Here is a 25,769-nt window from a genome sequence, read left to right on the forward strand (position 1 = left end):
GGTCAACTATGTAAAAATAGGCTTGACACACTGCTCGCAAAAACATTGTTATTTTAATGGACACATTTAATTTTAATGGACACAGGTTAATGGACACATTTTTTTGCCTTCCTTTAAAAAACAAGGACATTTCTAAGCGACTCCAAACTTTTGAACGGTAGTATGTATATACAGTGCCTTGCGAAAGTATTCGGCCCCCTTGAACTTTGCGACCTTTTGCCACATTTCAGGCTTCAAACATAAAGATATAAAACTGTATTTTTTTTGTGAAGAATCAACAACAAGTGGGACACAATAGTGAAGTGGAACGACATTTATTGGATATTTCAAACTTTTTTAACAAATTAGCAAAGCAAAATTATTCAGCTCCTTTACTTTCAGTGCAGCAAACTCTCTCCAGAAGTTCAGTGAGGATTCTGAATGATCCAATGTTGACCTAAATTACTAATGATGATAAATACAATCCACCTGTGTGTAATCAAGTCTCCGTATAAATGCACCAGCACTGTGATAGTCTCAGAGGTCCGTGAAGAACAAGGAACACACCAGGCAGGTCCGAGATACTGTTGTGAAGAAGTTTAAAGCCGGATTTGGATACAAAAAGATTTCCCAAGCTTTAAACATCCCAAGGAGCACTGTGCAAGCGATAATATTGAAATGGAAGGAGTATCAGACCACTGCAAATCTACCAAGACCTGGCCGTCCCTCTAAACTTTCAGCTCATACAAGGAGAAGACTGATCAGAGATGCAGCCAAGAGGCCCATGATCACTCTGGATGAACTGCAGAGATCTACAGCTGAGGTGGGAGACTCTGTCCATAGGACAACAATCAGTCGTATATTGCACAAATCTGGCCTTTATGGAAGTGGCAAGAAGAAAGCCATTTCTTAAAGATATCCATAAAAAGTGTCGTTTAAAGTTTGCCACAAGCCACCTGGGAGACACACCAAACATGTGGAAGAAGGTGCTCTGGTCAGATGAAACCAAAATTGAACTTTTTGGCAACAATGCAAAACGTTATGTTTGGCGTAAAAGCAACACAGCTGAACACACCATCCCCACTGTCAAACATGGTGGTGGCAGCATCATGGTTTGGGCCTGCTTTTCTTCAGCAGGGACAGGGAAGATGGTTAAAATTGATGGGAAGATGGATGGAGCCAAATACAGGACCATTTTGGAAGAAAACCTGATGGATTCTGCAAAAGACCTGAGACTGGGACGGAGATTTGTCTTCCAACAAGACAATGATCCAAAACATAAAGCAAAATCTACAATGGAATGGTTCAAAAATAAACATATCCAGGTGTTAGAATGGCCAAGTCAAAGTCCAGACCTGAATCCAATCGAGAATCTGTGGAAAGAACTGAAAACTGCTGTTCACAAATGCTCTCCATCCAACCTCACTGAGCTCGAGCTGTTTTGCAAGGAGGAATGGGAAAAAATGTCAGTCTCTCGATGTGCAAAACTGATAGAGACATACCCCAAGCGACTTACAGCTGTAATTGCAGCAAAAGGTGGCGCTACAAAGTATTAACTTAAGGGGGCTGAATAATTTTGCACGCCCAATTTTTCAGTTTTTGATTTGTTAAAAAAGTTTGAAATATCCAATAAATGTCGTTCCACTTCATGATTGTGTCCCACTTGTTGTTGATTCTTCACAAAAAAATACAGTTTCATATCTTTATGTTTGAAGCCTGAAATGTGGCAAAAGGTTGCAAAGTTCAAGGGGGCCGAATACTTTCGCAAGGCACTGTATATACATACTACCGTTCAAAAGTTTGGAGTCGCTTAGAAATGTCCTTGTTTTTTAAAGGAAGGCAAAAAAATGTGTCCATTAAATGTGTCCATTAAAATTAAATGTGTCCATTAAAATAACAATGTTTTTGCGAGCAGTGTGTCAAGGCTATTTTTACATAGTTGACCATGGCAATAGAAGTTACGTTTTAGGTTTGTATCATTTAGATTTGGATATAATTTTTATTAACCACATATATATTTTTTAAATGTATTTATTAACTAGGCATTCTTATTTTCAATGATGGCCTAGGAACAGTGCCTTGTTCAGGGGCAGAATGACATATTTTGTACCTTGTAGTCAGCTCGGGGATTCGATCTTGCAACCTTTCGGTTACTAGTCCAACACTCTAACCACTAGGCTAACTGCCACCCCATATATATATATATATACACATACACACACACACACACACACACACACACACACACACACACACACACGTTACTGTTCGACTAAAACGGTCTAACGACCAAACAATCGACTAGTCGACTTATTGGGGTCAGCCCTAGAGCAGAGCTACTATTCTACAGTACTAGGCTGCAATTTGTACTCATTGAGTTGAGTAAACTTATCCATCTGTGAGTGCTGAAGGCTGAAAAAAAATCTGTATTGTGCTCCTATATAATAGGGAACTGTTTTCAACACACTTTTACTCCCTAACCCTCGAGAGACTGGGGAACTGGAGTTTCAGAGCCCAACAGTGGGTGGGACAACCATGAGCTGTCAATCATTGACTATGTGACCCAATGGCAGCTCTCCTACCTCTCTACATCAAAGGGCTCAGAGGATCAGATCTGTCAGCTTCTGACAGTGCATGATAATCATCCCCATTGTGGGCTGTAAAGGCTTCATTTCCCCGTCATCCCTCCCACTACCTATTCTCTTTGTTTCTCCCCCCACACCAATACCTCACTCCCTCTCTCACCACCATAGCACTCTTTCCAGACCTCACAGCCTCATACATATCCCCAGCGCTCATGCCCTGGTTCCCCCTCCTCTCTCTCTCTCGCCTGGGGGAGCCGAGCTGCCTAGTCCTCCCCAGGGAAGGCTGCGGTGGCTGAGGGGAACGGGCTTGTTGGGTGGAGGTGGTGCTGGGATTTGGGCTGGCCTGGGATGCAGCTTTACGCCTAGGTCTCTTGGGTGGCTGGGGATAAAACAAAGGGTTCAAAAGGCTATTGTGAGTGAATTAATGTAATTCTATAAATAGTGTAGTTAGTGTTGGTGCTCCCCCCAAAACAGTTTATGTAGTTCTATAACATCTAAACAAACAGATGTTACAGTGAGGGGTTAGCTATGTCTTTGTTGAGAAAAAATTATGGCACCTGCTTAACTTTCATAGTGGTGGCTATGTCTGAATCTGTGCGTGTCAGTGTAGGCTGCTGAGGGGAGGACGGCTCATTAAAATGGCTGGAAAGGAGTGAATGGAACCCATGTGTTTGATGTATTTTATAAAGGAATGGGCATTTGACCTTTTTTGACTGGAAGCTATAAAAAGCTTCCAGTCAAAAAAAAGGAAGCTATGAAAAGCTACTTTTAAGGGTGTCCCGAGTGGGGCAGCGGTCTAAGGTACTGCTTGAAGCATCACTACAGACCCGTGTTCGATCCAGGGATGTGTCGCAGCCGGCCGCGACCGGGAGACCCATGAGGTGGTGCACAATTGGCCCAGCATTGTTCGTGTTAGGGGAGGGTTTGGCCGGCCGGGATGTCCTTGTCACATCGCACTCTAGCGACTCCTGTGGTGAGCCGGGCGCATGGACACCGACACGGTAGGCAGTGGTACGGTGTTTCCTTCAACACATTGGTGCGGATGGCTTCCGGGTTAAGCGAGCAGTGTGTCAAGAAAGTGCAGCTTGGCAGGGTCGTGTTTCTGAGGATGCATGGCTATCTACCTTTGCCTATCCCGAGTCCATACGGTAATTGCAGCAATGGGACAAGACCGTAACTACCAATTGGGGAGAAAAAGGGCAAAAAATTATATAACTGGAAAAAATATTTGCACATTTATCTAAATTTCTCTGGCTAGCTAACGGAGAATTCGATCCAGTTAGCAAGATACTTAGCAATGCTAATAATACTTGTTCCACCACACTTTCTCCCTCACCTCAAACTTTACAAATGCCAGTTTTTCAGTTACAGTTCATGAAGTACACTTCATCACCTTCTCACCCCCCGTCTCCGTGGTCAGGCTTCTCACCTACCTCTTCATTATCGTTCAAGGGACGAAATGCTGTAACTGGCAAACTGCCTTCACACTCTCTGCTGTCTTTCCAGAGCACACGCTGATTCTGTAACTACAAATTGGTTGTCTCTTCTCTCTTCAGTCGTGTGCTGCATTCTGTTGTGAACGATTGGCTGAGCCTTGGATACAGCCAGTATTGCTCCAAACGCGCATCACTCGTTCGCTTACAGCCAGAAGTGATCCCCCCCCCTTATTTTCAACAGACAGACGTTTTGATTGAGTTTATTATGCCTGTTCCCTGGAATTTTCTAAATGGATTAACAATTCTGAATTGAACACTGCATGGGGATGAATTATGGCCAAGACAATCTGTTTGGTGAGTAGGCCTAGGCTTAATGATTCTAATGAAAATACACTCTTTGTCTTTACCAAACTAATGTTTTTGCATATTTCCAGTGTAGAAAATGTCTATGTTTAGGGGTAATAGCCCAGGCCAGGGATCATCAACTAGATTCAGCCACTGGACGATTTTTTTTGTAGTTGGTCGGGGGGGTAACATAACAACGGAAAATGTGTAGACTACCAATTGACGTAAGGAGCCCAAACATATATGTGACTAAAACAATCATTTCAAACTTTGCTTACATTTCTATACAAACACGTCTCTCTATTATGTGTGAGAACACTTGGAAACAGATTTCATAAATTAAAATCACTTGGAGCTGATATCCTAGTGTATTTATAGTCAATATGACGACATGGATATTCAGCTAGCGGGATATACGCTGCACAGGAAAGATAGAACACCACACTCAGACGAGAGTGGTCTGTTCATATTTGTAAACAACAGCTGGTGCACGAAATCTAAGGAAGTCTCTAGATTTTGCTCGCCTGAAGTAGGAGTATATTGTGATAAATTGCAGGCCACACTACCTGCACAGAGAGTTTTCAGCTATACTTTTTGTGGCTGTTTATTTACCAACACAGACAGATGCTGGCACTAAGACCGCACTCAGTCAGCTGCATAAGGCAATAAGCAAACAGGAAACCACTCACCCAGAGGCGGCGCTCCTTGTGGCCGGAGACTTTAATGCAGGGAAGCTTAAATCAGTTCCACCAAATTTCGATCAACATGTTAAATGTGCAACCAGAGGGAAAAAAAATCTAGATCACCTGTACTCCACACAGAGACGCGTAGAAAGCTCTCTCGCCCTCCATTTGGTAAATCCAACCACAACTCTATCCTCCTGATTAGTGATGAGCTTTGAGGGCACTATGGTGTTGAACGCTGAGCTGTAGTCAAAGAATAGCATTCTCACAGAAATGTTCCTTTTGTCCAGGTGGGAAAGGGCAGTGTGGAGTACAATAAAGATTGCATCATCGGTGGGATTATGGTGTTGATGTGAGCCATTACCAACCTTTCAAAGCACTTCATGGCTACGGGCGTGAGTGCTTCGGGTCTGTAGTCATTTAGGCAGGTTGCCTTTGTGTTCTTGGGCACAGGGACTATGGTGGTCTGTTTGAAACATGTTGGTATTACAGACTCAATCAAGGACATGCCCGTTGGTCAGCACATCCCGTAGCACACGTCCTGGTAATCCGTCTGGCCCCGCAGCCTTGTGAATGTTGACCTGTTTAAAGGTCTTACTCACGTCGGCTACGGAGAGCATAATCACACAGTGGTCTGGAACAGCTGATGTTCTCATGCATGCCTCAGTGTTGCTCTCCTCGAAGCGAGCATAGAAGTGATTTAGCTCATATGGTAGGCTTGTATCACTGGGCAGCTTGCAGCTTTGCTTCCCTTTGTAGTCTGTAATAATTTGCAAGCCCTGCCACATAAGACGAGCGTCGGAGCCGGTGTGGTATGATTCAATCTTTGCCTGTTTGATGGTTCGTCGCAGGGCATAGCAGGATTTCTTGTAAGCTTCCGGGTTAGAGTCCCGCACTTGAAAGCGGCAGCTCTACCCTTTAGCTCAGTGCGAATGTTGCCTGTAATCCATGGATTCTGGTTGGGGTGTGTACAAGAGGTTGACCGATTAATTAAGGCTGATTTCAAGTTTTCATAACAATCGGAAATCTGTATTTTTGGACACTGATCGTGGCTGATTACATTGCACTCCACGAGGAGCATGCGCCGGAGGCTGACTACCTGTTATGCAAGTGCAGCAAGAAGCCAAGGTAAATTGCAAGCTAGCATTAAACTTAACTTATAAAAAACAATCAAACTACACATGGTTGATGATATTACTAGTTTATTTGGCTTGTCCTGCGTTGCATATAATCAATGTGGTGCCTGTTAATTTCTCATCGAATAACAGCCTACTTCGCCAAACGGGTGATGCAGAGCGCCAAATTCAAATAAATTACTATAAAAATCTAACTTTCATGAAATCACACATGTAAGATACCGAATTAAAGCTACACGTGTTGTGAATTCAGCCAACATGTCAGATTTCAAAAAGGCTTTTCGGCGAAAGCAAACGATGCTATTATCTGAGGGTAGCACCTCCGTAAACAAAGTGAGAAAAGATATTTCAACCCTGCAGGCGCGACACAAAACGCAGAAATAAAAATAGAAATCATGCCTTACCTTTGGCAAGCTTCTTTTGTTGGCACTCCAAAATGTCCCATAAGCATCACAAATGGTCCTTTTGTTTGATTAATTCTGTCCATATATATCCAAAATGTCAATTTATTTGGCGCATTTGATCCAGAAAAACACCGGTTCCAACTTGCGCAACGTGACTACAAAATATCTCAAAAGTTACTTGTAAACTTTGCCAAAACATTTCAAACTACTTTGGTAATACAACTTTAGGTATTTTTTTACGTAAATAATCGATCAAATTGAAGACGGGAGGATCTGTGTTCAATACAGGAGGAAAACAAACTGACGCTACCTTTCTTGGCACGCGCCTCTATCTAACAGTACACTTGAAGTGACTCTCGTTTTGAACAGGGCTACTTCTTCATTACACAAAAGAAAAAACTCAACCTATTTTTAAAGAGTGGTGACATCCAGTGGAAGCAGTAGGAACTGCAAGAAGGTCCCTTAGAAATTGGGATTCCCAATGAAAACCCATTTAAAAAGAGAGTGACCTCAAATAAATTAAATCTGAATGGTTTTTCCTCTGGGTTTCGCCTGCTACATAAGTTTTGTTATACTCACAGACATGATTCAAACCGTTTTAGAAATGTCAGTGTTTTCTATCCAAATATACTAATAATATGCATATCTTATCTTCTGGGGATGAGTAGCAGGCAATTGAATTTGGGCATGCATTTCATCCGGACGTGAAAATACTGTCCCCTGTCACCAAGAAGTTAACAAGCGCATTCGCGAAAAAAGCAGTGTCGTTGCACTAATGTGTACCTAACCATAAACATCAATGTCTTTCTTTAAAATCAATACACAAGTATATATTTTTAAACCTGCATATTTAGTTAATATTGCCTGCTAACATTCATTTTTTTTAACTAGGGAAATTGTGTCACTTCTCTTGCGTTCCGTGCAAGCAGTCAAGGTATATGCAGCAGTTTGGGCCGCCTGGCTAGTTGCGAACAGCATCGTTACCCATCGCTCCACAAAAGCCTCGGCCTTTGCAGTGCAAGGGGAACAACTACTTCAAGGTCTCAGAGCGAGTGACGTCACCGATTGAAACGCTATTAGCGCGCACCACGCTAACTAGCTCGCCATTTCACATCGGTTACACCAGCCTAATCTCGGGAGTTGATAGGCTTGAAGTCATAAACAGCTTGAAGTACAGCGAAGAGCTGCTGGCAAATGCACGAAAGTGCTGTTTGAATGAATGCTTACGAGCCTGCTGCTGCCTACCACCGCTCAGTCAGACTGCTCTATCAAATGTTAAATCATAGATTTAATTATAACATAATAACTAGAGGTCGACCGATTAATCGGAATGGCCGATTAATTAGGGCCGATTTCAAGTTGTTTTCATGACAATCGGAAATCTGTATTTTTGGGCGCTGATTTGCCGTTTTTTTTTTTCACCTTTATTTAATCTTTAATTAACTAGGCAAGTCAGTTAAGAACACATTCTTATTTTCAATGACGTCCTAGGAACAGTGGGTTAACTGCCTTGTTCAGGGGAAGAACGACAGATTTTCACCTTGTCAGCTCGGGGGATCCAATCTTGTAACCTTAACTACGCAATAACGACCTGCCTCTCTCTCGTTGCACTCCACAAGGAGTTACGCGAGGAGTTACGTGAATGCAGTAAACCAAGGTAAGTTGCTAGCTAGCATGAAACTTATCTTATAAAAAACAATCATAATCACTAGTTAACTACACATGGTTGATGATATTACTAGATATTATCTAGCGTGTCCTGCGCTGCATTTAATCTGACTGAGCATACAAGTATCTGACTGAGCGGTGGTAGGCAGAAGCAGGCGCGTAAACATTCATTCAAACAGCACTTTCGTGTGTTTTGCCAGCAGCTCTTCGTTGTGTGTCAAGCATTGCGCTGTTTATGACTTCAAGCCTATCAACTCCCGAGATGAGGCTTGCGTAACCGAAGTGAAATGGCTAGCTAGTTCGCGCGCGCTAATTGTCATTGTGTTGCTGGTTCGAGCCCAGGGAGGAGCGAGGAGAGGAACGGAAGCTATACTGTTACACTGGCAATACTAAAGTGCCTATAAGAACATCCAATAGTCAAAGGTATATGAAATACAAATTGTATAGAGATAAATAGCCCTATAATTCCTATAATAACTACAACCTAAAACTTCTTACCTGGGAATATTGAAGACTCATGTTAAAAGGAACCACCAGCTTTCATATGTTCTCATGTTCTGAGCAAGGAACTTAAACGTTAGCTTTCTTACGTGGCACATATTGCACTTTTACTTTCTTCTCCAACACTTTGTTTTTGCATTATTTAAACCATATTGAACATGTTTCATTATTTATTATTATAAATTGATGTATTATATTAAGTTAAAATAAAAGTGTTCATTCAGTATTGCTGTAAATGGCATTATTACAAATAAATAAATAAAATCGGCCGATTAATCAGTATCGTCTTTTTTTGGTCCTCTGATAATCGGTATTGGTGTTGAAAAATCATAATCGGTCGACCGCTAATACCCAATGTTGACTTTGTGGCTGTGTAGCTAGTGTCATCCGGAAACAACCCTAAACAAAAATAACGCAATTATTCCAAAACTTTGTTGGAGCACATTTTCCCCACTTCAGTTAACCAGTCCATTTTGAATGTGATAAAACTGAAGTAATTTGGCAAGGAATGTAGCTTGTGTTCCCCATCAGTTAGATACATTTTTATGGTAATTTATTTATGTAGGTGCACTCAGCACTCACGTGTAAAGGGAGCGGTGGAAACACAATTGAGTGAGTTAGACATGAAGGGGAAAGGACCTTTAGGGAGCAGAATTGTGATGCTTGGCTTGGTTTCTTTTTTGTTGTGTTCCGCAAATGCACATGTACAAATGGAACACTAGTCAAAGCACATTAACTTTGTCTTGAAGACAACATTTCGACCAAATAGCTTTACAGTATTTGAACAAAATGTGATCTCTGGTTAAAGATCGATTTTTGAAGTCAGTTCCAGAACTTGATTATCCACACCCATCCCTAATTTGATACCATTCCACTCATTCCCATACAGCCATTACCACAAGCCTGTAAATCCCAATTAAGATGCCACCAACCTCCTGTGGTGGGGTGTGGCGTGTGTATGTGTGTGTGCGTGAGAAAAAAGCATTACAGACCCGAGGTCCTAGTAGTACAGTGGTCTGTTTTCTCCGCTTCATGGCCTTCAGCTGGACTTCAAAGTCACTGCCAGAGTCTGAGATGTCCTCGATCTCCTCAAGACTGCATATAAAAGTAGTAATGAACAAAGCCAACACAAGTCATAAACAATCACACTATCTAGCTAATGCAATAAGTCTGCATAATTATATAGCTAGCTGGTTATTTTTATATTTGTGATACCTATGACTGTCATGTTTAGCTAGATAGCTAGCTAGCTAGCTAGCTTGCCTAACTTACCTGTCATGGCTTGATTCATCAGAGTGTTGCACTTCCATATTTCTGGTCAGGCAGTAATGTTAATGGTATTGTAGAGTTCACTTCACAAAGGTAGATGACGGTTGGATTCAGGAACTTTGGCTAAACTGGCTGGCGATTAGAAGAAACAACAGTTTTAGGATATGATCAAGCATATTGAGTTCGGGATATTACAATTCTGCCTTGGCAAAAGCAAAACCGACAAGAACTAACATGCTAGCTAGCTAGCTACTGTTACAGGTAACTTAGGTGTTTAACGTTAGCCTTAAAAGTTAGTCAACAATGCGAAATTCAAACTAGCAAGATAACATTTTTAACTACATGTGTTAAATAATACAAAATGGTCTCTAGCTACCTACCTGGATAATAGTGTAGTGTTAATCTGAAGTAATGACTTGGTAGCTAGCTAACTATTGTGGATAGAACAGGTTTCCCTCAGATCCGATGACAGACGATCACTGGAAAAAAAAATACACACTACGCGCCGGCGCGAAAATCACACAACTCTCAGTGGAGTTCAGCGATTGGCTGACAAATTGTGATGTGGTTCATATGATTGGTTGTTAGCACATATTTCCGCACGGTAACGAAAAATTGTGAACGGATTGGCCCTAAAGACAACCGACCCAGGATCAGGCTTTACACCCTTAACAATTGTATTTATAGGAAGATACAGAAGGAATACTGACCACATGTCAGCGCTAATGATATATAAAAGGGACGTTCCGTTAAAAAAGTACAACCTCGCTGTACTGCAGCGCCAGCTGTGCCATCAGAGTCCCTGGGTTCGCGCCCAGGCTCTGTCGTAACCGGCCGCGACCGGGAGGTCCGTGGGGCGACGCACAATTGGCCTAGCGTCGCCCGGGTTAGGGAGGGCTTGGTCGGTAGGGGTGTCCTTGTCTCATCGCGCACCAGCGACTCCTGTGGCGGGCTGGGCGCAGTGTACGCTAACCAAGGTGGCCGGGTGCACGGTGTTTCCTCCGGCGCATTGGTGCGGCTGGCTTCCGGGTTGGATGTGCGCTGTGTTAAGAAGCAGTGCGGCTTGGTTGGGTTGTGTATCGGAGGACGCATGACTTTCAACCTTCGTCTCTCCGGAGCCCGTACGGGAGTTGTAGCGATGAGACAAGATAGTAGCTACTACAACAATTGGATACAACGAAATTGGGGAGAAAAAGGGGTAAAAAAATAAAAAAAAGTACAACCTAACACTTTTAAGTCGATTTGGAATTATATAGGCATTGATTGTATTACCATAGGACCCCATTAATTCTCAACATAGGCTATGTCTATAACACAAATACAACTCTCTCACATACAACTACAAAAGAAAGAATATACTGGTTGGGTTGTGCTATTTTCAACATACTTTTAGAGTCTGCATATCTTTTAATAGGGTAAAGAAATGATTGTAATTCTGATAGGACAATATTTTGATGCTGTATATTACAGTCTCATATATTATGTCTCGTGTAGCTCAGTTGGTAGAGCATGGTGCTTGCAACAACAGGGTTGTGAGTTTGATTCCAATGGGGGACCAGTACAACAATGTATGCACTCACTACTGTACGTTGCTCTCAATAAGAGTGTCTGCTAAATTACTTAAAATTATTACTGCTCTAAATTACCCACTGCCTACATCCATATAGCCTATTTACCCTCACCAATACTGATCAATAACAGAATAAGGCAAAGAATGCCTGGGGGTGGTTGAAAAGTAACATCTGTTCCACAGGCAGTGCTGGCATGAAAACACACACAAGTGTACCCCTTTTGCAGGTCTTTACCAGACCTAAAATATGTTTTCCTCCATTCAATCAAGTGTAATAAAAAAGGCCCAGGCCAGGTCAACACTGTGGTAGACTGGATTGTAGGCCTATGATCACTGGCTCATACCAGGTCACGTGTTAGCTACTTTGATTATAACATTTAATGTACAACACTATGAATGCCGAATGTTCATGTTGAAGATGGAATCATCTTTGGGTATTATGTTTTTCTCACAATAGGCTACATCTGGATTCTGGGGGCCCATAGGGCTCAAATTATCATGAAAGAGGTAATATAGCTCTCAATTGACATTTAATGGGCCAGTGTTAGTACAGGACTGCTGATCACATTTGCGTTGGTTTGTTACTCTAATCAAGCAATTAATAATAATAAAAAAAGAACAATTCAATGGAAAAACCTGTTTGCATTAGCCAATTGATTTTTCTGTAAATAGACCTACTTGCTGGCCATGGAAACAGTTGCATCTTGTATGACATACCCAATTTGCAAAACATTCTGGTGGCTGGACAACATTATTTTGCATGTGACCTTCAGAAATGCAAATACAGGATTAATTATTCTTCAAGGAAAGCAAGTCAATGAACTCATAAAAATCTCAAAACAGCGAGATTTTGATTCTAGTCTATTTAAATTGTGTGCCTGCAATAGATTGTGTGGTATTTTTATTATGTAGAAAAGGGTGATTCATTTTTCGCATGGGGTTGTAGTGGCTCCAAATAATAGTTCAGTCAGGCGGTTGCGAATTTAGGACCTTGCGGTGGCTCTGCTATAACAGCCCCCCTATGGCCGCACCTCACCCCTTGCGGCCACCCTCGTGCTGCACGGCTCATTGTTCTGAAGCAGAGAGCTAGACAAGGGATGGAGAAGACACCGGGTGGGACCTGAGCATCCGACAAACCAGGCGCTCATTTATTCACGGCACCCAGACCAATTGTCGATAGATTTTTTTTTCCTTCTGGAAAAATATAGACTAGTTGATCTTTGGAAGTTGTGTTTCTTTTCACAGACAAAATTGGGAACTGGAGATAAATTCCTCGAAAAATCTATGGAATTATTTGTCTTAGTTTCTCGTTTCTTTTGTCATTTTTGAGCTGCCTGGTCGCCAATCTTTTGTCAACCATTAATTCGCCTATTTACCGTGAGTGACAGTGGAAGATGGTTTCCCGGTTATATGTTCAGAAGTACCCCCTGGTGTTGCTCTGCACGCTGGCTGCCCTGTCATGGACTTGGGGCCCGGTAACAGCGGGTAGGAGTTGCTCGGAGACACGGCATGTGTACGCAGAGAAGGGCTACAGTACGAACACTGCCCCGCTGACTCAAATCTCCGGTAAGACGGGTTATTCAAGGTAAACTGGTGGTTATTGATTTAAAATAATCATCAAACGTAGGCTATAGGTTATTTTACACAACATGAAGGGTTTGAGAGACTGCTTGGATAATATGCCATGTGATAGAAACTGCTGAATAAAGCGAAATTGAGCATTAACAGGTTTGTCTGTCAGGAAGGCTTATTTATGGGATGAGTAAATTGCTAACACCGGTGTGTAACAAAGAGCCTCGCCCCTAATTAGTATGGCTGTTTTAGACTGATCTGGGAATGACTGAAAGAAAATAATCATCATCAACGTTTTTCTTTTTTTGAAGACTGCTTTTATTATAATTAGTGTTTTGTGCTTGTGACACTTGAGAACTGCTGTTAGTTGTTGCATTGTCATGGGACATTGTCAAGGGGTGTGTGTGAGAGCTCAAGTGAGAGAACAGACAGACAAAGATAGTGAGCTGTGGATATTTTAAAGCGGCAATCCGCAGTAGAAACAATAACAAAAGGTTCCCAACCCCCGCCCCTGTTTCCGCAAAAATCTGAGGGAAGGAGCTGGAGAAATGTAATCACTCCCAAATTCATACACAGAGCTATGGATGCAAGGACTGACCATCAATGATATCTAAATTATAGTTTTAACCATGTTTTGAGGCTGTATAGTCTTTGTGTACATTTTATTTGTTTACAAAAGTTGGAGTAAAATAAGCTTTTATATAAAATTACACACACACAAAAGTATGTGGACACCCCTTCTAATTAGTGGATTCAGCTATTTCAGCCACACACATTGCTGACAGGTGTATAAAAATGAGCACACAGCCATGCAATCTCCATAAACAGACATTGGCAGTAGAATGGCCTTCCTGAAGAGCTCAGTGACGATCAAAGTGGATATAATTCCAACCAGTAAGTTTGTCAAATTTTTGCCCTGCTAGAGCTGCAGCGGTCAACTGTAAGTGCTGTTATTGTGAAGCAGAAACGTCTAGGAGCAACAACGGCTCAGTAGTGAAGTAGTAGGCCACACAAGCTCACAGAACAGGACCGCCGAGTGCTGGATCGCGTAAAAATCGTCAGTTCTTGGTTGCAACACTCTCACCACCGAGTTCCAAACTGCCTCTGGAAGCAACGTCAGCACAATAACTGTTTGCCAAGAGATCCATGAAATGGGTTTCCATGGCCTAGCAGCCTAAGCCTAAGATCACCATGCGCAATGCCAAGCGTCACCTGGATTGGTATAAAGCTTGCCGCCATTGGACTCTGGAGCAGTGGAAACACGTTCTCTGGAGTGATGAGTCACGCTTCACCATCTGGCAGTCCGACTGACAAATTCGGGATGCCAGGAGAAAATTACCTGCCCGAATGTGTAGTGCCAACTAAAGTTTGGTGGATGATGAATAATGGTCTGGGGCTGTTTTTCATGGTTCGGGATAGGCTGCTTAGTTCTAGTGAAGATAAATCTTAACGCTACAGCATACAATGACATTCTAGACGATTCTGTGCTTCCAACTTTGTGGCAACAGTTTGGGTAAGACCTTTTGCTGTTTCAGCATGACAATGCCCCCGTGCACAAAGCGAGGTCCATACAGAAATGGTTTGTCGAGATCAGTGTGGAAGAACTTGACAGGCCTGCACAGAGCCCTGACCTCAACCCCATCAAATGCCTTTGGGATGAATTGAAATGCCGACTGCCAGCCGGGCCTAATCGCCCAACATCAGTGCCCGAACTCACTAATGCCCTTGTGGCTGAATGGAAGCAAGTCCCTGCAGCAATGTTCCAACATCTAGTGGAAAGCCTTCCCAGAAGAGTGGGCTGTTATAGCAGCAAAGGGGGACCACTTCCATATTAATGCCCATGATTTTGGAATTAGATGTTCGACCAGCCGGTGTCCACATACTTTTGTTCATGTAGTGTATTTTTGGTTCTGATGGGGTATGACAGTTGAACAAAGCTCATGAGGCATTTCTAAGTTATATTCTTCTTCAATGGGTATATATAATTAATTTATAAGTTCAAAAATGTATGTAGCAACTGCTGATTGCCCCTTTTTAAAGTGTCATTTGGGTTGCAAATGTTGATTTTGTTGTACTGCTTTGCACGTATGAGGGTTTGTTTGACTGTAGGCTATATGTGATTGCTGAATGTGGGAACTGCAATATTGATTGTGTGTCTGGTTATCTCTGTCTGGGTCTTGGCTCTTCTTGTCCCGTGGGCCAGGGGAGCAGATGGCCGAGAGAAGGAGGGATGATGAGAGGGAGAGTAGAATTGGAGGAATGAGAGAGGGCTGGTAATGAGCGACAGAGGAGAAATCAAACCTAGAGCCAAAAATAAAAGGTTGGAGTTTGGATCCTCACTCCAAGTTTTTCAGAGGAAAAAGAATCAGGTGTCGGTATCATGAAGTAATATTATGTTTGCCTCAATAAGATGTTTTTTTCCACCCACGTTGAGACATTGGAGATCGCCAACTTGTTAATGGTCGTTAATGTTTGCATATCATTACCGCCGGTCATGTTAAGTCCAACCTGGGTATTGGTGAACAAAGACATGGGGTTCGTCCCAAATGGCTCCCTATTCCATATCTAGTGCACTACTTTAAACTATTTCCCTATGTGTCCTGGTCGAAAGTAGTGCACTATATAGGGAATAGTGTGCCATTTGGGATGCTCACACTGGATTGTGTTTTAATAATTCATCTTTATAAATGCCCATTTTCAATTACTACTTTATGTGTAATAAGGCTCTATTAATGACAGACGGATTAAGAAGAAGGATATCTGCCTGATCAGAAGAACCACTGCCACATTGGTAGCGTTGGTGGGTGTTCTAAACTGATAAGACGTTCAATGAATGAACACGGTAGGCCTACTTTGTGAGCTATTATATTGAAATGATTTGAAAAATCATGGTAGCATGACACAATGAAGGGTAATTGACATTTTCCAATAAAGGTAGAATCAGTTGTTGATAATGCGGTATTTCTCATATGATAACATTGTAGGGCTGGGGGATACTTGTTAGTATCGTGACAAGGAAACAAAACACAAAGTGGACTTAACTTCTTTAGGAAAACAGCCCTAATGTTGGAAACAAAAATGGAAACAAAAACAAAAATGTTGTCATCCACATTTATTTACTTTCCAAGATATAGCACACAATATTTTACATGGAGCAGGTTTTTAAAGGACCAAAGAGTTTGGTCTTCTTCATTTAAAGGAAAAAAAATCCATGTAAAAAAATATTGCTACACTGTTATCATCACCAAAGCCCTAATACATTGCTAATTTATATGCAGTGGTGGTAAGTCATTTTGTGAAGAAACCTGTTTCTGAGGATGGTCTAGCAGGGAACTTGGTCGCATCAAGCACATATGCATCACCGTCAGTGTGGGTGCGAATCAGCCCTTCTTTCTACGTCTCCCCCTCTCATTTCATACTATCTCTAAAGGAGGTAAAAATACTGATTTATTTGAGGTAGCCTAAATGTCTCCCCTAAACCATAACCATAAGTTGACTTCACAGTGCTGATGATGTCAAAGCAAGCGCTGCTGTATCCTTTGGTCTTCACCATTAGTGCATCTACCCACACCTCTTGTCTCTGATTGGTTCATATCTGATCCCGTCTTGTTTTACCGTTGGTTCTGGTGAACACCTCAATATGCCCACACAAGCCTCTTGTCCCAGTCTCTGATTGGTTCATATCTGATTCCGTCTTGTTTTACCGTTGGTTCAGATGAACACCTCAATATGCCCACACACCTCTTGTCCAAGTCTGTGATTGGCTCGCATCTGACCCTGTCTGTTTTTCTATTGGTCCAGGCGAGCATCTGCGTCTGTGTCCCCAGGACTACACCTGCTGCTCCAGTCAGATGGAGGAAACGCTGGCCCACCAGAGTGAGACGGACTTCCTGTCGGCCATCGACGACACCAGCCAGTTCCTTCACACCACTTTCACACAGAGGCATCGCAAGTTTGACGGTGAGCTGGAATGCAAATCCAGTCATAATAAGGATGCATAAGGAAACACTGTAAATAATGTGATGTAAAATGACAATAACATTGAGGAGTGGTATGTAAAATGTTCTCTATTGAGAGGGCTAAAAGTACCTTTATTGCTAGACTAATATCCTATAGTGGGGATCAGTCATAGCTAGCTTATTCTTATTCTAACTGCCAGTGCAACCACTGAATCACAACAACTTGTGCTTTTGACCGTCTCATTCCTTCCTCTTTTCTCTCAGAGTTCTTCAGGGAGCTCATAGACTTGTCTGAAAAGTCCATGAATCAGATGTTTACTAAGACCTACGGGCGCCTCTTCACCCAGAACGCCAATGTCTTCCAGGAGCTGTTTGTGGAGCTCCGTCGATACTACTCAGGTTAGTGGGGACAGCGTTCTCTCTCTCTCCTCTCTTGTTGGACTTTGCATTTGTGTACTTGTGTCACTATGGTACATTTCCCTCACCATCTCATCAGTTCGACAATGCTACTAGATCTTTGCCTTGTTTGACAAGATGACAACAACATGTCTGAACAAGTAGAAACAGACTGACCTAACCTAGGGACATTTTCATGGGGCACCAAACTGACTGAAACAGGGAATGAGTACTTGGACTTATCCAACAAGAAATGTAAATTTTCCATTTATTTTGCTAAATGTTTTTCCTCTTTTGTCTACAGGGGGCAGTGTGAGCCTGACGGAGGTGCTGTCAGAGTTCTGGTCCAGACTGGTAGAGCGGGTCTTCTCTCTGGTCAACCCCCAGTACCAGTTCAGTGACGAGTACCTGGAGTGTGTCAACAAACATGCAGAGCAGCTGCAGCCCTTTGGGGACCTGCCCCGGAAACTAGGCTTACAGGTCAGGCAGACTTGGTTGGTATATCAACTGAAAACGAACATCATTCATATTTTATCATATTAAAGGCATAGTTTACCAATATGTCATTTTGGAGTTTGGGTTAACAAAACCAAAGCATAGACTGGTATTACCTTGACCATAGACTGGTATTACCTTGACCATAGACTGGTATTACCTTGACCATAGACTGGTATTACCTTGACCATAGACTGGTATTACCTTGACCATAGACTGGTATTACCTTGACCATAGACTGGTATTACCTTGACCATAGACTGGTATTACCTTGACCATAGACTGGTATTACCTTGACCATAGACTGGTATTACCTTGACCATAGACTGGTATTACCTTGACCATAGACTGGTATTACCTTGACCATAGACTGGTATTACCTTGACCATAGACTGGTATTACCTTGACCATAGACTGGTATTACCTTGACCATAGACTGGTATTACCTTGACCATAGACTGGTATTACCTTGACCATAGACTGCTTACAGGGTAAGAAAACCAATATGTTATTTTGTAATTTGATTGAATTATCCCTCTAAGTTGGTCTGATTTGTAATGTTTGTCACCATAATTAACAAAAGAAGCCGGTGTGATAAGTAATTCAAATCACCACTGAAACTCAACGATAACGTCACAGTAACACATAGGCGATCGTATTAGAGAGAACTATTTGAAAACAATTAACTGAGTGCATTGATATACCGTAGAGTAATTTGTGTCAGAAGTTATTAGCTGATCTTCTCTTTCATTCAGGTCTCCAGGGCTTTCATTGCAGCCAGAGCACTGGTTCAAGGCTTGGCCACAGGCCGTGACATTGTCAACAAGGCAGCAAAGGTACACTGTGTGTATGTGGCCGTGCACTTATATTAAGAATAATAATCTGTCTTCTATTGGTCTGCTTTTAGTGGTTCCGTTGATCTCCCTAACATCCTACACCTTCTGCTCTTCGTCTCCTCCTCCAGTTGAGTGCTGGTGCAGGGTGTGTGCGTGCCCTGATGCGTCAGTGGTACTGCCCATTGTGTCGAGGCATGCCCTCCCTGCGCCCCTGCCACGCCCTCTGCCTCAACGTGATGAAGGGCTGCCTGGCCAATACAGCCGATCTGGACACTGAGTGGAACAATTTCATTGGTGAGTGGAGATTGGAGGCGGGCATTAGGGAGGGTGTAGGTGGCTTTTGTTGGGCTGATTCGGTAGAGTGGGATGTTAAACATGATGCATGTAGAAATGTACTGTATAGAACCTACTCACATTTCTATTCTACAGAATAAATGAGTCATGTCTATTCTATACATTGCATTTCTATCTAAAGTTTTGAACATTGCACCCATCATAAAAACAAAATGTATATCTTTCTTATTATATCTCTTCCCTTTCCTACCTTCATCCTTCTGTTTTCACACTTTTATTCAATGTTCCATCTTTCATCTCTCTCACTCTACTCTGTCAGATGCTCTGTATCAAGTATCTGAGAAGCTGGAGGGGCCCTTTAACATGGAGCTGGCTGCAGACTCCATCTCTGTTAAAGTGTCCGAGGCCATCATGCACATGCAGGAGAACAGCATCGCCACCTCCACTAAGGCAGGGATGGAGGGAGGAGGAGGGGATGGAGGGATATTAAAAGAATGTGCTATACATCCACAGTGCAATAGAATATAGAATGTACATAGAATATAGATAATAGAATGGCTGATAAGATGCACATCGGCTGTCATCCTAGGTTGAAACAAGACTTAATGTTTAACAGTATTACTGCCCATGGAAGACCATTTTGGGTCCAAAACCCCTTTTGTTTTGCTTGATCAAATTGTGTAAGCACCTGTAAAAACTGCATAGTGCAATTTCACTAGTTATCATATTATTCTTCATATATTGTTCTTAATTTAAGTATCCACTGTCTACCATTATTAACGTATGTGATAATGTTGGGAGGCTATTTTTTCTTAAATCCATGTTTCACCCTTATTGTTGCAGAGATGCATCGATATTGATGTATAGCTTTATCTCTGTGGTTTGGCTCTAGGTGTTCCAGGGCTGTGGGAGTCCCAGACTGGCCCCGGGCCGTTCTCGGCGCTCCCCCAAGGAGTCAGGGGGCAACAGGAGACCCTTCCGTACGTTCAGCCCTGAGGAGAAGCCCACCACTGCTACAGGCACCAACCTGGACAGACTGGTAGGAGATGAGGGAAGATCAGGAGAGGAGGAAAAAGGAGTGAGGTGTGAGAGGAAAGAGAAGGGGGGAGGAAAGAGGAGAGGGGGGAGAGGAGATGGAGAGGAAAAGATGAGGTTTTACCTGCAATTAATATTCAAGCCAATTATTTTTGTAGTTTATGCCCATGTTAGCTCTCTCTGTCCATGTGTTCAACAACAGCCATTTATATACAGTACATTCTAGTTTGTTTGATGACGAGGACGTGGCTAAAATGAGCTTCCCACCTCCATATGTTCAACAGCTATATAAGGGTTTACTTTACAGCCTGCATCAACCAGTTTCCGTCCGCCTGCCTCCAGGTGTCAGAGCTGAAGGAGCGACTGCGGCCCATGCGGGGCTTCTGGGTGTCCCTCCCACACACCATCTGCAACGACAAGAACGTGGCCGCCGACGTCACCAACGAGGACCGCTGCTGGAATGGACAGACCAGGGGGAGGTGGGTGTGAGGGTGGAATGGACAGACCAGGGGGAGGTGGGTGTGAGGGTGGAATGGACAGACCAGGGGGAGGTGGGTGTGAGGGTGGAATGGACAGACCCAGGGGGAGGTGGGTGTGAGGGTGGAATGGACAGACCAGGGGGAGGTGGGTGTGAGGGTGGAATGGACAGACCAGGGGGAGGTGGGTGTGAGGGTGGAATGGACAGACCAGGGGGAGGTGGGTGTGAGGGTGGAATGGACAGACCAGGGGGAGGTGGGTGTGAGGGTGGAATGGACAGACCAGGGTGAGGTGGGTGTGAGGGTGGAATGGACAGACCAGGGGGAGGTGGGTGTGAGGGTGGAATGGACAGACCAGGGGGAGGTGGGTGTGAGGGTGGAATGGACAGACCAGGGGGAGGTGGGTGTGAGGGTGGAATGGACAGACCAGAGGGAGGTGGGTGTGAGGGTGGAATGGACAGACCAGGGTGAGGTGGGTGTGAGGGTGGAATGGACAGACCAGGGGGAGGTGGGTGTGAGGGTGGAATGGACAGACCAGGGGGAGGTGGGTGTGAGGGTGGAATGGACAGACCAGGGGGAGGTGGGTGTGAGGGTGGAATGGACAGACCAGGGGGAGGTGGGTGTGAGGGTGGAATGGACAGACCAGGGTGAGGTGGGTGTGAGGGTGGAATGGACAGACCAGGGGGAGGTGGGTGTGAGGGTGGAATGGACAGACCCAGGGGGAGGTGGGTGTGAGGGTGAAATGGACAGACCAGGGGGAGGTGGGTGTGAGGGTGGAATGGACAGACCAGGGGGAGGTGGGTGTGAGGGTGGAATGGACAGACCAGGGGAGGTGGGTGTGAGGGTGGAATGGACAGACCAGGGGGAGGTGGGTGTGAGGGTGGAATGGACAGACCAGGGGGAGGTGGGTGTGAGGGTGGAATGGACAGACCAGGGGGAGGTGGGTGTGAGGGTGGAATGGACAGACCAGGGGGAGGTGGGTGTGAGGGTGGAATGGACAGACCAGGGGGAGGTGGGTGTGAGGGTGGAATGGACAGACCAGGGGGAGGTGGGTGTGAGGGTGGAATGGACAGACCAGGGGGAGGTGGGTGTGAGGGTGGAATGGACAGACCAGGGGGAGGTGGGTGTGAGGGTGGAATGGACAGACCAGGGGGAGGTGGGTGTGAGGGTGGAATGGACAGACCAGGGGGAGGTGGGTGTTTGATAAAAGACAGATGTAAAGGTCGAGGAGGATGTTAGTCCAAGGGAGAGAGAAGATGGGGATTTGTGTATGCGAGCGGGTAACTAAGAATGTATCATACTGATATTTAGTGTTTTTGTTATCGTATTTATATTAGTTTCAGTGCTGTTGCTATGTCATTTTGATGTGTGTGTGTGTGTGTGTATCAGGTACCTCCCTGACGTGACAGGCGATGGGCTGATGAGTCAGCTCAATAACCCAGAGGTAGAGGTGGACATGGCCAGGCCAGACGTGAGGACCAGACAGCTCATCATGGAGCTCAGAGTAGCCACCAACAGACTGAAACATGCACAGGCTGGACAGGACACTGACTTCATGGACAGTAAGTCCCCCCCCCCACCACCCACCCAACATAAATATTATGACTGGTTCATCATCCCCTTTCTAATCCTATTTCTACTGTCCCCCCAACATTTGTACTCTTTAACTGCCCTTTGTCTGCCTGTCTGATATCATGTCTCTCCCTGAAGGTGAGGTCGAAGAGGGCAGTGGATCAGGCGGCGGAGGGGAGAGGTACAGTGATGATTGGCCTGGCTACAGGCCCTACTCCCCTCCCTACAGTAAGCCCCCACTTAACCCCCAGACACCCATCAAGCCCCCTCGGGTCAGAGACCGAACCGGATCAAAGTGGAACAGGAGCAAGGGACAGTCCATTTCAGCTGTCAGCCGGCCAGCCTTCTTCTCACTGGCGGTTTTGTTTTGGTTATCAGTTATGGTCACTGTCGCCCCCTTTTGGAGATAACCAGTTACTACAGCCTGAAGCTCAGGGTTGTGTTCATTATGGCAGCTAATGAAAAAAACTTTTTGAAACCCAAAATGAAAATAAGCATTTCTTAATGGATAAATCCAGGCAATCACACCTTGTTTCAGGCAGTTGTTTCTGTTTGGTGCCTATTGAATACGACCCGGCTGAGGTTGGGTTGAGGAGGGATGTAGTAGTGTGCCTATTTAATCATCAGCACAATGACAGTAAATACGTTTACTTATTGTAGAGGAGAAAGAGTGGAGTTGAATCTAAAATGTGAATGAATCCAGCACAAAATAATCTCCTTGTGGAAAATGTATTCAAGCACAAGGGAAATTACATTTCCTATGATTGGCTATCCCAATGGTTCCCAAACTGTGGGGTGCAAGTTGCAGATCAACTAACCCAGGGCTGCCCAATCCTCTTCCTGGAGATCTATTGTCCTGTAGGTTTCCAGTCCAACCCTAATTTTGCGTATCTGATTAAGCTAGTTAAGGTCTTGTTGAGCAGCTAATTAGTAGAATCAGGTTTGTTAAATTAGGGTTGGACTGGAAACCCACAGGAGGGTAGATCTCAAGGAAGAGGGTTGAGCAGCCCTGAACTAACCCATGTTAGCTAATGTTTTTTTAGCCCATTGAATTTGTCATAATGTTTGAGTCCCTCAGGTATTACATGAACAAAATGTGTAGAATTGCAGGTAATTAGCTTTAAAACTGCAACATTTTCTCTCCAACCTGTGGAACAATGTGTAGAATAACAGGAAATGAGCTTTAAAATAGCAAAAATGTTCTTTGGCAACTAGAGGTGTGTGAACAGTTTGTGTCATGGACAGTGCTTGTGCCCATAGAAATAGACACAAGCACTGTCCACTCAGCAATAAAATTACAAATAAATGTTAAAGCCTCCACATACTTTAGTCAGATGAGGAAGGTATAACTTGTAGTGAAAGAAAAGATAAACGGTAAGGTCAGGGTCTTATTAGGAATGTGCTTTAGAGCATGCCACCATTTTGTGGAGCCTGCCCTGAGGTGATTTCTAATTTATTCAGTTTATTTGTATTTTTGTATTTATTGATATGTGTTGTTTTATGTTGATGCAGGAATTGATTGGAAGTGTTAGGGGCAGTATTTCCCCCAAGTCCTGAAGGTCCCCTATGTCTGCTGGTTTCTATGGAATGTGCATCTCAGATGACAACCTCCTTGTAAACATTGGCATGTTGTGAAGTTAATGTCCATTTCATTGTTCATCAATTGCCACTTCATTGTGGAATCGGTTGCTTATCACAAGCTTAGGACTCCTTCAAAACAGACAAACTGATGCGTAAATAACACTAAAAGCAAGTCAATATTTTTTTTTTTTTTATGGGAGCAGTGCATTAAGGAGAGGATTATGTTGCACTGTCTGTCAGAAAGCTTACAATAACATGTCCTTGAAACAATTGAAAAATAGAATAGCATTTTTACAGAATCATTTCTCCTCACCACACCGCTGGACAAGCATTTCATGCGTCTTTGTTTGAAGGTGGGATATTAACCAGGGATATTAACCAGGGATATTAACCAGGGATATTAACCAGGGATATTTGAGAACCACTGGACTAGCCTTCGTCCAAATTTTCCCTCGAGATCTTCTGTGGAGAGATCTGAGACTCATGATCGATTGGAGCAGCGTGTGTGTGTGTGTGTGGTTTTGTATTGTTTGAGTAAGGCTTAGGTTAAAGAAAAAAGGAATGGGGTGTTGACAGATGTTACAAAATGGTGCTCTTAGTCTTTAAACTTTTGTATGAACTTTTCTAAAAATCAACAAAATCCCAATGGCCGCTTGGTTAAAGAAATGTGTGATTGATAAAAGTGTATAATGGAGGTGTGGTGAGTGTCTTAACCCTAAAGAAAATCCACGTTAAATGTACCTCAGACAATTCTTTCCTAAATGTCTCATTTACTAACACAACAGCGAGGGTTGAGAGAGAATGTTTCACTGGGAACGTCAATAAAACTGATTTGACACAAGACTGGTTAAAGATGAGAAAGAGTAGCCAATGACGTTCAAGTCTCCACCAAGCATAGAGCAAACACTTACAGCAAGTATTAAATCATAACGTAATAGAAAAAGCTCTACAAAAGTAGACAGATCGACTTGATTCAAGAGACGAGAGGTTGAAAAGGAAATGAAAGTGTGTAAGAAGAGAAGTGTAATAGAAATGTAAAGATGGTTAATAGAATAACAATGTATAGGGAACATTCAAGCACACTTTTCTTTTTTTTTTCTTGTTTTAATGACAAATTGCAGGATCCCTTGTTTGATGGGATTGTATGTTTACCAAGGTTCTTAACCTTGTGTGTTAGGATAGTAAATCTATGTGGGAGTGGTTATGTACGCCAGGTCTAAATATGGATTTTGACTGTTTATTAATGAAGCAGTGATGGTCACTGGATGGTGATTTGTTTTTATTCAAAAAACGTTTGGTTTCTAGTCTGTTAATGGAACCACTATGACCTCATATCAACACTCCCATATACCACATTCCATTTCTGTAAAAGGATAGTCAGTACAACTTTAAGATGTAACAATTTTGGGAAATAGACTACTCCGTTTCATTAAACTGTTGAAAATGTTGTGCCTGTAAATTCATTTTTACTGTTTTCAGAATTCAAGTCTCTTCTGGTAACTGTATTATTGCTACCAGTGGATCTAATGTTCAAGCTCACATTTGTATTAATATCCACATGGCAGTCAGACAGATTCACAGGTACAGTATGACATCAATACAACCATTAAAAAACAAACAAGTTAAAAAGGGGAAAACCATGAAATTATGTATATGGGGGGGGGGGGGGGGGGGGGTGCTCCTCAAAAGAGTTGCTAAGCTTGTAAACATTGGTGTACATACTGTTGTGGAAAAATATTGAGTCAAATATTTGCACAGATACCGGAACTTGTAGATTCAGACTCTATTACAGAGTAACAGAGCCGAGCAATTCCATGGAAAAAGTTACATTCTCATATCACAGAGCCTTTATAGTATTCCGTCGTTGCATAATGAGTATAATCCCCACACTATATGAAATAGCTTCCCTTGACCTTTCTCCAACATTATCTTTCCATCTCAGTTCCTGCTTGTTAATGCCCACATCTGACAGCTGTA

At 43.2% G+C, this 25,769-nt stretch overlaps 2 protein-coding genes across 2 annotated transcripts in view; one reads left to right on the forward strand and one right to left on the reverse strand.

The window, feature by feature from the left end:
- Positions 1-10,768, reverse strand: part of LOC110487755 (cohesin subunit SA-2) — a 39,949-nt gene extending 29,181 nt beyond the window's left edge. The window contains exons 1-4 of the mRNA XM_036943179.1: positions 10,387-10,768; positions 10,010-10,138; positions 9,730-9,832; positions 2,725-2,943 (exon numbers count right to left, since the gene is read on the reverse strand). Of these exons, the coding sequence (XP_036799074.1) occupies positions 2,725-2,943; positions 9,730-9,832; positions 10,010-10,047 (360 nt within the window). The 5' untranslated portion in view covers positions 10,048-10,138; positions 10,387-10,768. The remainder of the gene's footprint in view (positions 1-2,724; positions 2,944-9,729; positions 9,833-10,009; positions 10,139-10,386) is intronic.
- A 1,837-nt stretch (positions 10,769-12,605) lies between these two features.
- gpc2 (glypican 2) lies at positions 12,606-25,242 on the forward strand. Its single transcript, XM_036943181.1, has 11 exons — positions 12,606-13,142; positions 16,950-17,108; positions 17,372-17,506; positions 17,808-17,983; positions 18,754-18,834; positions 18,963-19,128; positions 19,448-19,578; positions 20,021-20,167; positions 20,506-20,642; positions 22,029-22,201; positions 22,350-25,242. The coding sequence occupies exons 1-11, from the start codon at positions 12,971-12,973 to the stop codon at positions 22,619-22,621; spliced, it is 1,749 nt and encodes a 582-aa protein (XP_036799076.1). The 5' UTR covers positions 12,606-12,970; the 3' UTR covers positions 22,622-25,242.
- The last annotated feature ends 527 nt before the right edge of the window (positions 25,243-25,769 follow it).

Source organism: Oncorhynchus mykiss, chromosome 14 (genome assembly GCF_013265735.2).
Source record: "Oncorhynchus mykiss isolate Arlee chromosome 14, USDA_OmykA_1.1, whole genome shotgun sequence".
NCBI lineage: Eukaryota > Metazoa > Chordata > Actinopteri > Salmoniformes > Salmonidae > Oncorhynchus > Oncorhynchus mykiss.

What these genes read in the sequence shown, in the direction of transcription:
- gpc2 (XM_036943181.1), top strand. Translation starts at nt 12,971, where the DNA reads ATGGTTTCCCGGTTATATGTTCAGAAGTACCCCCTGGTGTTGCTCTGC. An exon ending in TGAGTGGAACAATTTCATTG is followed by an intron (nt 19,129 to 19,447) that starts GTGAGTGGAGAT and finishes CTACTCTGTCAG; the next exon opens with ATGCTCTGTATCAAGTATCT. An exon ending in GCATCGCCACCTCCACTAAG is followed by an intron (nt 19,579 to 20,020) that starts GCAGGGATGGAG and finishes GTTTGGCTCTAG; the next exon opens with GTGTTCCAGGGCTGTGGGAG.